The 12078-nt window shown below is 39.4% G+C and overlaps 1 protein-coding gene across 2 annotated transcripts in view; it reads right to left on the bottom strand.

The window, feature by feature from the left end:
- Positions 1-11595, bottom strand: part of pam (peptidylglycine alpha-amidating monooxygenase) — a 56681-nt gene extending 45086 nt beyond the window's left edge. For both annotated transcript variants that reach the window (XM_051938370.1, XM_051938369.1), the window contains exons 1-5: positions 11453-11595; positions 6537-6691; positions 6324-6453; positions 1786-1906; positions 1543-1600 (exon numbers count right to left, since the gene is read on the bottom strand). In XM_051938370.1, coding sequence (XP_051794330.1) covers positions 1543-1600; positions 1786-1906; positions 6324-6415 — 271 coding nt within the window. In that variant the 5' untranslated portion in view covers positions 6416-6453; positions 6537-6691; positions 11453-11595. The remainder of the gene's footprint in view (positions 1-1542; positions 1601-1785; positions 1907-6323; positions 6454-6536; positions 6692-11452) is intronic.
- Positions 11596-12078: the final 483 nt, after the last annotated feature.

The following is a 12078-nucleotide window of genomic DNA, read 5'->3' on the forward strand; positions in this document are numbered from 1 at the left end:
CCACGCGAAAACACTGCCAGTAAGATTGAAACTTCAATGTTTGTATTTTCGCTTTCAATTCAACATTTTTCAATGCCAAAACTTATTGTCAGCATTATGGCTCCGCGAAAACACTGCCAGTAAGCTTGAAACTTCAATGTTTGTATTTTCCCTTTTAATTCAACATTTTTCAATGGCAAAACTTACTGTCAGCATTATGGCTCCATACCGATGAGCCTGGTTATCTGTTTTGCACGCGGACTTGACGGGGGTAGAGTTGGTGTCAGAGCTTGTCTCATGGTCACCCTTCGGTAGGCTCGTTTTCTCCGGGGCCGTCTTCACATTTTTATGGTGATGCTGAAGGTGGTGGTTCATGTTTGCTGTGTTGGAGGTGGTGTACGGAATGACAGCATAGCAAAGTTTACACACAGTCTTAGTCTTGTCAGTTACTCTATTGTCGTCTTCTTTTTTGATGAGAAAGCCAAAATACTGCCAGACAGATGACTTGTATCCAGACGGAGCATCCTCAATTTCGACCTCATTCGACTCCATTGTTCGGCTTTTTTGGAGGCAAGGTTTGTTAGCTTGCTGCAACCGACAGTGTTGTCGTTACGTCCGGTCACATGCGCATGTGACCGGACGTGACCGGACATTACCGGACATGACGTTGCAATCCATTTTTTTCATACTTAATGCATTTCGTCATGTTCTGTATCGCGATATTTCGCCAAACGATATTTCGTCCCATCCCTAATATCTAGGTAGTGTCTACAGATACGGACCCGTACCCGTAGCCTGTGGGCTACGGATACGGCACTTTCCATTTGCCAGACAGATACGGACCCGTACGCGAGTCTCGCGAGTCAAGAAGCTGCTAACCACTGCAAACTGTTGAAAGGTAAGCAAAGGTTAGGGTTAGGGTTAGTGTTAGGGTTAGGTTTAGGGTCCGTACCTGTAGTACCGATGCTACGGGTCCATACCGCTAGCGTCTACCGGGAGTCACGTGACCAGATCTCGCGTATCTGATTGGCAAATGGAAAGTGCCGTATCCGTAGGCCACAGGCTACGGGTACGGGTCCGTACCTCTAGCAACAACCTAATATCTACACCTTCATCAGTAACAAAGTTGTAATTAAAGTATTCTCATCTGGATGCACACACATGCAATTAAAGATAGGTGAAGAGAAAATGACTGCAAATTGCAGTAGAGGGCTATAAAGAAACAGGTGCACAGAAAATAGGTACATAAAACAAAACATCTATCAATGGGATAGGAAAAACACTTAAGGATTATGTAAAGACAAACAAGCTTTTCATTAGTGCAGCTATTATTTCTTCTGCTACTACTACCATTACTCCCTTTACAATATTAGGTTCAACTGTTGATGCGACTTCAACTGCCACTTTTATTTGGACATCTTATCCAGTAGTACACAGCTGACCTATATCACCCCACAGAAAAAGTGATATGAAGTCTGTGTACTTTTCACTGACTGTTGCTTTTAGAGCAGGGCTATGTACTGCAGGTTTGTGACTTAAAACTCTTACAGAAGACACACTCACCAATATATGCATCTCGACTAGTAGGAACAGGATATTCCATGCAAAGGTAAGTGTCCGACTGAAACATTAAACAACACAATGATGAGATTAATTACCAAATAACAGAGAGTAATCATCAATTAGTCATATAGTGTTTCCTCAGCAAAATCTACTTGATTAGTTTGGTCTTGTTCTGCTAGAGGATGTCTTTTTTTTTCTTTGTCTGATTGGTTTCCAAGTACAGTATAAGAAAAACAGACTCACCCCAGTAGGGATAACACCAGGCATCCTTATATCCACAGAGAAGTTGTTAGGGTTTGTTAAGACCTGCTGCTGCTTGGTTCTGGACAAACAGTCACTCGGATTCAAGATGGCTTCCTGAGGCCTTAGTGTGTAACACAAAAAATATTTTATAATTTCTGATTTAGAAATATCCACTCAGCAAACTACAATATCACTGGATTCATATGCCTTGCTATGCTTCATCACACCAACCAATATATGACTCACTACAGTCACTTCTGGAAATATTCAGGCCCCTTCCCTTTTTTGCGCACTGTATTGTGTTATAGATATCATTGTAAATACCTAAAATTGGGCTTTTCCCCCTGAATCTATATATTTTAACCTTTAATGACAAAATGAATACATGTTTTTAGAACTTTTAGTAAATTCATTAAAAATCAATACCTGAATATTCTCATTTATAAAAAAATATAGTCATATCCATGCTGTGGCTCCATATTGTGGTCAGATATATCCTGTTTCCTTTAAAAATCTTTGGTATGTGTCTAGTACCTGACTGGAGTCCATCCAAGTAAACTGACTAGGTATAATCTCAATTAATACAGAGGGCTTCAGAAAAGAAGGGTAGGGGCATCTGGCAAAAATCTGTTGAAATGTTGGAATTCAAATTGTTAGCTCAGAAAATCAGGCACTATTTGGGAATAGATTTTGAGGGCAAATTGGACTCCATTTTTAAGGGTAGCAACCGATTTATGCCTGTCTCAATAGACCAACTGAGAACAGCCCCCTAAACAGTCACTCTAAAGTCTGTGATTGTATTAAATGCCTACAGCATCACCCAGCAGCAGAATCTTAATGAGCATATCCAAAGACAGAGAGCTTAACTCATCTATGCACAGCACATTCGTAACCTCATCATTTGCTTAAAAATATGAACTATCCCTGGCAGGGAGACAGGATTACTCAGTTCATAGGCTACAGTTAGATCCAGTGTAACATAGTAGCCAGCCTTGGGTTGAGTCCTCAGCTTCATCACATTTGTCAGGATATTTTTATTTTACTTTCCATAAGGTAGTAACTACATTATCATCACACACGGACAGCATCGTATGCATTTAGGAAATCATAAATACCTACGCTATTGGTTAAACAGCTTGCCAGTAGTTTAGATACAGTATTTTGCTAATTAGTGGAAAATTCCATATCATACATCACTAGATGAACTATCCAATCTTGTGTGTATTACACACGTGGACAAAATTGTTGGTACCCCTCAGTTAAAGAAGGAAAAACCCACAATTCTCACTGAAATCACTTGAAACTCACAAAAGTAACAATAAATAAAAATTTATTGAAAATTAAATAATCAAAATCAGCCATCACTTTTGAATTGTTGATTAACATAATTATTTAAAAAAACAAACTAATGAAACAGGCCTGGACAAAAATGATGGTACCTCTATAAAAGATTGAAAACTATTTGACCAGAGTGACATGATTAACTCAGGTGTGTCATTTAATTGACATCACAGGTGTTTCCAAACTCATAATCAGTCAGTCTGCCTATTTAAAGGGAGACAAGTAGTCACCCTGCTGTTTGGTGAAAAGGTGTGTACCACACTGAACATGGACAACAGAAAGCGAAGGAGAGAATTGTCCCAGGACGTCCGAAAAAAAATTATAGACAAACATCTTAAAGGTAAAGGCTATAAGACCATCTCTAAACAGCTTGAAGTTCCTGTGACAACAGTGGCTCATATTATTCAGAAGTTCAAGACCCACGGGACAGTAGCCAACCTCCCTGGACGTGGCCGCAAGAGGAAAATTGATGACAAATTGAAGAGACGGATCGTTCGAATTGTATCCAAAGAGCCCAGAGCAACCTCCAAAGAAATTAAAGGTGAACTCCAAGGCCAAGGTACATCAGTGTCAGATCGCACCATTCGTCGTTGTTTGAGCCAAAGTGGACTTCATGGGAGACGACCAAGGAGGACACCACTGCTGAAAAAAACTCATAAAAAAGCCAGACTGGAATTTGCAAAAATGCATGTTGACAAGCCACAAAGCTTCTAGGAGAATGTCCTTTGGACAGATGAGACCAAACTGGAGCTTTTTGGTAAGGCACATCAACTCTATGTTCATAGACTCAAAAACCAAGCATACGAAGAAAAGAACACTGTCCCTACGGTGAAACATGGAGGAGGCTCAGTAATGTTTTGGGGCTGCTTTGCTGCATCTGGCACAGGGTGTCTTGAAAGTGTGCAAGGTACGATGAAATCTGAAGACTATCAAGGCATTCTGGAGAGAAATGTGCTGCCTAGTGTCAGAAAGCTTGGTCTCAGTCGCAGGTCATGGGTCTTCCAACAGGACAACGATCCAAAACACACAGCCAAAAACACCCAAGAATGGCTGAGAGAAAAGCGTTGGACTATTCTAAAGTGGCCTTCTATGAGCCCAGATCTGAATCCCATTGAACATATGTGGAAGGAGCTGAAACATGCCATTTGGAGAAGACACCCATCAAACCTGAGACAACTGGAGCTGTTTGCTCATGAGGAGTGGGCCAAAATACCTGTTGACAGCTGCAGAACGCTCATTGACAAATACAGAAATCGTTTAATTGCAGTGATTGCCTCAAAAGGTTGTGCAACAAAATATTAAGTTATGGGTACCATCATTTTTGTCCAGCCCTATTTCATTAGTTTGTTTTTTTAAATAATTATGTTAATCAACAATTCAAAAGTGATGGCTGATTTTGATTATTTAATTTTCAATAAATTTTTATTTATGGTTACTTTTGTGAGTTTCAAGTGATTTCAGTGAGAATTGTGGGTTTTTCCTTCTTTAACTGAGGGGTACCAACAATTTTGTCCACGTGTGTATAAATATTGCACGAGTACTTTGGTGCTCTGTCTCTGTGGTGGGTATGTCTAAATGAAGCTGTGAGTAACATTAACATAAAAATGGCCAATGTCTGAATGACAGAATGGTGTTATCTTAACAAATTGCTGAACCCAGCTATATTACGTATCACTTCTGTAAAGAACTTCAGTTAGTCTATGTTCTTAACACAACGCTGTCCAATGAGACAAAGGTCGACCTTCAAGTTACGAGCAAGCATTTATTCATTCATTCTTCTTCCCTGTGAATCCTTGTAAGTCCAAATATACATGGTGTGTCTTGTTCAGGGTCAAGCTGGTAATACAATGGATGGTCATCTGCTTTTTCTTTTCCAGCTGTTGTTAGCAGTCTATGACCTTCTTTTTGTGACTGCTTGTGGGATCTCGCCTCAAAGCCTGGTGATAGGTGATATAGTCCCCAAGTAGTGTAGATATTATTGTGTAGTACTCAACTTACGTAGTACCACTGTGCATTTCCCCCTGTCTGCCAGTAGGATAGTGATGCTGTAACCTTTGCTTAGAGATGTTAGTCCCTTAATTCTTGAGCTTTGGTTAAAAGGAGGTGTTTTTGTGCTAGTAAATGCCACTGAAATCTTTATCTCATATGAAATATGTTCATATGAAAACATCTTTGACTGTGTGCAACTTAAAATTTCATGTGGTCAGATTAATCTGAATGCAAGCTGATCATGAAGGTGCTTTGGTACCCCTCTGGTGGTCATGGTAAGCAACTACATTAAGCCACAGTGGTGGAAAGTGGTGTTTTTTCTTCTTCACTATCTGCCAGTCTGACTGTCTGCCTGCCTGATGCATGAAATAAGCTATTTAGCTGTTGCATGTTCCAAATGTAAAGAAATCTGCACCTGATTATTTTACAAAAACAAAGAGGTCCATTGCCAATACCTCTAATGATAAAGAGTGCAGGAGCATACTGAGTGAAGCAATAAAGAAAAAAAGCATTACATTCAATTACAATGCCTAATGCAGTGCTAGGTCTGCAGAACTAAATAAAGATCAATTACAATCATGATTTCAACTTCCCACAATTTTATCAACATGATCACTCACAGGATTACTTTTAAATGTGGTCTTCATGTAGAAAATTCAGCATACACAACAGTCAATGTACATGAAGTCTTTCGAATTGATTCTTGGGTAAATATGATATTCAAATGTCCTTTGTCAGTCTATTGAAAGTAATTCTTGGTCATAAACCTACCTGAGTGAACAGCAGCCGCCTACCAACATCTACTGTAGTCTGCATATGAGTCATTTAGAGAGAAATGGTAAAGTGTAGTGCCTACTGATAAACAGATGTTCAGCAAATGAGAAATTTAGCTAGTGCCCAGTTTATGGGAGTGATATCAGACAACCTCTAGGTTGGAGGACAAAATGAATATTGCTTCAGATTAAATATTTTGCATATATCAAGTCACTGTCGTTCAATCAGTGCAAAACTAGAGTATGCAAATTATTCATCACCATGCAAGGTCAATTAATATTATGCTCTACCAAGAAAAGGAAGTGGGGAGGTGTGATCAAATCATGTGATGCTAACAATGAAAAGTTAGTCTGGAGCACTGAATTTGCTTCTGAACCAAAGGAACTCTCCAGTGTATTTTATTTCAAGACAAAAATAAGAGCTTTTCTTCTTACCTTGTAGATCCATACAGAGAGGGTTGTATTTCCATGCTGTCGCTGTGACAGACGAATGCTAGCACCACTGCGTAGAACACAGGGACTCTCATCCTACCTGTGGTTATTACAGCGTAAATTGTCGGGCTGCCTATGTGAAAGAGAGGCTGTCAGCAAAAAATTGATACTATATATAATTGGTGAATAAACTGCACAGTAGAGTGCCTGTCATACCTGTTTTCCCCTCTGAGCTTCGTTGAGATGGAAAGATGCAAGGAAGATGAAAGTATATCCCAGCAATGACCTCACTTCCTTACCATATTGGGACGTAATTAACCCTTGGTTCCTGCTTCTTTTGTTAAATAACGAAGTCTGTATGGAGACACCACCTGAAAAAAGCATATGCATGACTTGACTGCCAAAGTGATGTGACCGCAAACACAGATAAGAGAGCATAGATGTGAAACCCAGTAACATAGTCAATGCATTTTACTTGTGTATTTATATTTGACAATATATACTACGTATACAAGTTTCGATAAGCCAGCTTGACAAAGTGACAACAGTTAGTTCTGTAACATAAAGTGCAACATGGACACTTTCATCATTGTAAAGCATGGAGTAGTTGGAGCAACTTTGTTTTGTTTCTTTTTGTTCGATTGCTCTATGACTTTCGTATTAGCTTCAGATTTGATCTAAATATTTCAGATTAACTGTACAGCAGTTGTCTTTAACTTCTGTATATGATTACTTTGTCGCACCATATCATGTGACAAAATTAGGATTTTAGCAGTGCAGAGCAGCAGGTTGCAGATCAGCAGGTGAAATGAGCTGCTTTTAATTCAGCACTTTACACTCATCCTTTTGTCATACAGCAGAAACAGAAAAATATGTAAACTACACACCACCAAGTTGCCTGTAACCACTATTTTGTCTGGCATAATCCAGCCAGATGCCCTCACACGGACACATGCACTGATATACATTAAGTTTTTCTTGGCACCTCTACTTCTATCTCTCTATGCACCACTTACTCCTCACTAGGGTCGTGAGGGGCTGGAGTCTATCCCAGAAAGCATGGGACACCCTGGACAGGTCACCAGTCTAGCACTGGGCTACACATAGAGACAAACAATCACACTCACATTCACACCGACGGAAAATTTAGAATCACCAATTAATCTCAGCATGTTTTTGGACAGTGGAAGGAAACAGATACCCAGAGAAAACCCACACATATACAGGGAGAACATGCAAACTCCATGCACAAAAAGGCGGAAGGCGGGGACATGAATCGGGGATCTTCTAGCTGCGAAATTGCTACCCACCAAGCCACTGCCCAGCTTTAAGTGCAGACTTCCCGCTTTAATTTTAGGGTACTAACATCCAAATCAGGTGATCAGTGTAGGAATTACAAAACATTTTTATGTGCCTTCCACCTTTTTTAAGGGATCAAAGTAACTGGACAGTTGGTTGCTCAGCTGTCCCATCATCAGGTGTGTATTTTTCCCTCATTAATTACTTTACAAGGAACAGATAAAATGTCAAGAGTTCATTTTAAGTGTGGTATTTACATTTAGACTCTGGTGAGGTCAACTCTCAATATGAAGTACACAGAGCTGTCGCTATCAGTGAAGCAAACCATCAACAGGCTGAAAAATCAAAACAACTCATTTTGCTATCCAGCAAAAACATTAGGTGTGGCCAAATCAGCTGTCTGGTACATTTTTAAAAAGAAAGAATGAACTCAGCAACGCCAAAAGACCCAGAAGACCATGGAAAACAAGTGTGGTAGATGACGGAAGAATCCTCTGCCTGATTAAGAAAACCCCTTTACAGCAGGTGGTCAGATCAAGAACACTCTCCAGGAGGTAGGCGTATCTGGGTCAAAGTCAACTACATACAGAGCGTTCACCACAAGATGTAAACCACTGGTGAGCCTGAAAAACAGTAAGGCATAAGAGTTTTCCAAAAACATCTAAAAGAGCCTGTGCAGTTCTGGAACAACAACATGCATTTAATGAAGTTAGATAAGCACAGGTCAATTATTAAAACCATTGTCCAGATGACTGTTTGCCTATAGTGGTGTTCACAACTTCAGTCTGAAACGTCAGAGCATCATCTCTCATTGAGAAATTCAGTTTAAAAGCACTCAATACAAGGCACATTTAGTGATTTGGGGGTCTTGCTGGATTTTCACATTGATTTTAACAATGTTAAAGTATTTTGTTCACTTGATTGAAAACTTAATAATGCATAATAATACTGTCAAAGAAAAAGTCCCGGCTTAAAGTTTTTACTTAGACGTTAAAAGTAAAAGAGAAGAATATAGAAAGAAAGAAAGTAAAGCAATGTCAATTCTGTTCTTCACTTGCTTTTAAAAAATAGCAAAAACAGCAGATAACTAGGGATATAAACGATTGTAAATCAATACATTGTCATTAATAATTTAACCGATTAAAAAGAATATTATCTCATAATACAGAAGACAAGACACGTGATGTAGCTACCACAAAGCATATTGTAGATTTGAAGATTTGCAGGGCAACTGTATGAGTGTTCCTCCTTGCTTTCTAAGGAGGGAAAATATTGCAGCTTTTCTAGGTCTGCTAATTACGGTAGTCGGGTAGACAAACTTGCCAAACATAGAGTTTAATGTTTTGAAAATTCCTCTGAGTTGCCATCTGGTGGCTGTCCTGTTTAGCTAGATGCAGCTGATATCAGTGCGACAGCGAGAGCAGCTGTAATGCCAATGCTGCAGGACTCTTTCAGCAACATTATTACTAAAGTGATGAACTGTATAAGTGATTCTCTCTTGATACATTTGATAGATACTGACCACTGTAGACCTGGAACGCCCCACAAGAGCTGCAGTTTTGGAGATGCTCTGACCCAGTCACCTAGCCATCACAATTTGTTTTTTGTTAAACTCATTCAAATCCTTACGCTTGTCTATTTTTCCTGCTTCTAACACATCAACTTCGACAACAAAATGTTAACTTTCTGTCTAATATATCCAACCCACTAACAGGTGCAATAAAGGAAACATAATCAGTGTTATTAACTTCACTTGTCGATGGTCATAATATTGTGCCTGATCGGTGTATTTACTAAGCCTCTGTTTGATCAAGGCTAGCTAGATCTCCTGGGTGAGGGTGTGTGATGTTAAAAGCCCTGAAACCTCCAATGACTGGTGGTTTTGGATTTAGAGGGAGCCACTGCTAATTGCTTTACTGTGCCAAGCTGGTATGGAAGAAGTGGATGCACTCAAACTGCCACTGCCATTCTCCTGCACTTAAGGGTGGCCCTTTATATTCACGAGCCAAAGCCGTGTTTGTACATGGGTCACACTACCTGACCACTGTCCTTCGACCAGTTGAACACCTCAAAAACAATTTGCTAAATTTAACCCCTTTTTAACCAAAACTACAGTGATGAGATTTGAGGCATTTTTGTAAGTTAGAAAAAGAAGAATATTTGCATGCATTGTCAACATTTTTGCTCAGTGTATAATTATGCTTTGTCTAAAGGTGCACACTAGAAGAAATTCCAGCGCTGTCACACAGGATGCTCCCTCTAATTGAAATGTGATTCAGTAGATAAACTTCAGGAATTGACTCCCTTGCTTGACTTCTAAACCACACTCTCATTAGGAGGTAAGCTGGCCTACAGCACATTCACACAATATACACACATAAAGTATATTACAGTACTAAAGGGTAATATAATTCATCATCCATCTATTAATTGCATCACTAGCTTGATTTAACTAAATGGCACATTTGATTCTATTCCAAAAACTAGCAACCACAATCATCTTAGAGGATATTTTACTGTATGGACAAGAACACCTACAAACAGGTAAAACTGCTCCAGTGTCCTAAATAATGTGATTTCCTGCTTTCCCCTGGTTCTATATTTCTTCTATAGGTCTAACTGCTCAGACTTTAAAATGATAGAAACAGGTCAAAACAAAACCTAGACAGAAATGTGAATGACTCTGATATTAACGGATCCATGCCTGTTGGAATTAATAGCCACAACAGTTTCCTCTATTACACGATACATGATATGCAGTTTCATGTTGTAATAGCAGGGGTAGTAAACAGTATGTTTTAGCTTTGAAACAGGATGTAACAGTAACGATTGGTCAACTGCAACCACAGATAATAGCATGATAGTAAATGTGGTTTAAATAGAATTGCAAAATCTTAAAATGAAATGAAAAAAAAAAACTCTCTCGACTCTATTACCCACCATGGAGCTCCTGCCTTGCTTATCTGAGACAATCTGTTGCTGCAAATCACAATTAACTTGATACCTAGAGGATGCTTATAAATGGCAAAGGACAAAGTCATTGCAACGTTCTGCTTGCTTGGTGACTCATCGCTGATAACAGAAAGAGGAGTGTGAAGGGGAAGTGCTGTGCTGACATCACAACCCAATGAGGCAACAGAGGAAACTATGGAAACAATGTCCTTCCTACTCGTGGACCACACCACGTACTTCATCGTTAAACAATAGGGTTTAACGTGTAGCATTTTCACCGTCATACGGACACCCATAAAGCAATTCAAACTACTGTAACATTTCAGCATTTTGGTACACATGGCTGATTGCTTCATTTTTTGACAGCTGTTTGATAGCTAACAGCAAATATGTAGCTAATGCTGAGATGAGTACGAAATAGGACATCTTCTAGAGTGAAAATAGATGTAAACGTAAAGACAAAAGGGCCTACATTGTGTCCCTTTTCACAATAAAAGCAAAAATGCTTTTTGTTTTTTAAAGCGCAAAGACACCATTACCGTTACAGTAAACACATTTCACGGCTGAACAGGAAGCGACAAATGGCCATCTTAAACTCGAGTTGAGCGATCGCTACGATACACATATCTGGCCCTCTATCTAAGCAAGCTACATGTAAGAGAAAAGACAGTAACTTGGTTAGCTTTTTACCTACCTAATGAGGTTAACTGTCACGTAGGTGTTGTGCATGAGCTAACGTTAGCTATATTTTGCGTTGGTTTGTGTTTGACTTGAGGCGGTATTTGAGCTGCAATCAGTCTCACTGAAGATGTCTAAATTATAGCATTTTAAATTGCGATTAAGCCGAGACATAGAATTTAAATAAATTGTATAACAGATACCTGTTTGCTGCCGCTGGAAGTCTTTCAAGCGCCTGAACTGAGGAGCTCAGCTGAGCTGAAGCACTAACATCCACACCTTCTCTTTTCAAAATAAAAGCATCCTCTCGGCAAACATACAGCTCAGGAACGCCCCGCACACACACGTACATTTGTTTGTAATTTGTGGTCTTCACGAAGGCGCAACAGTCATAGCCGAGTCCCAACAACTATTTGCATCTAATATGTAGATGTGTGTCGTGTCACAACAGGGGAATGGGAAATGCCCCTTCGGTACTTTATAAACCATGGGAATCATTTTACTTCGGAAGTCTTACGGATTATTTTTTTGCTAATTGATAAATGAAAGACTGACATAGAACACAGAAAAGAAAATACGCATATGTCCTAATTATAGAGTGGTCTTCATTGAGAAGAAATATCATGGACCCATCTGTATGTCTGCAATGTGAAATGAGGAAAGCTCAAATAAACAGAGAAAGAATTGTGGCTGTCGTTTTGTTGACATAAACGTCTACAACATGATGTGGAAGTAAAGACATTAATAAAACTCTGTCAGCCTAGTATCAAACGTTGAATGTACAGCTGGATCAAGTATGTTTTAATAGGAAGACTACACTGGGTTTAAG

The sequence above is a fragment of the Acanthochromis polyacanthus genome, chromosome 18 (assembly GCF_021347895.1).
Source record: "Acanthochromis polyacanthus isolate Apoly-LR-REF ecotype Palm Island chromosome 18, KAUST_Apoly_ChrSc, whole genome shotgun sequence".
In the NCBI taxonomy this organism is placed as follows: Eukaryota; Metazoa; Chordata; class Actinopteri; family Pomacentridae; genus Acanthochromis; species Acanthochromis polyacanthus.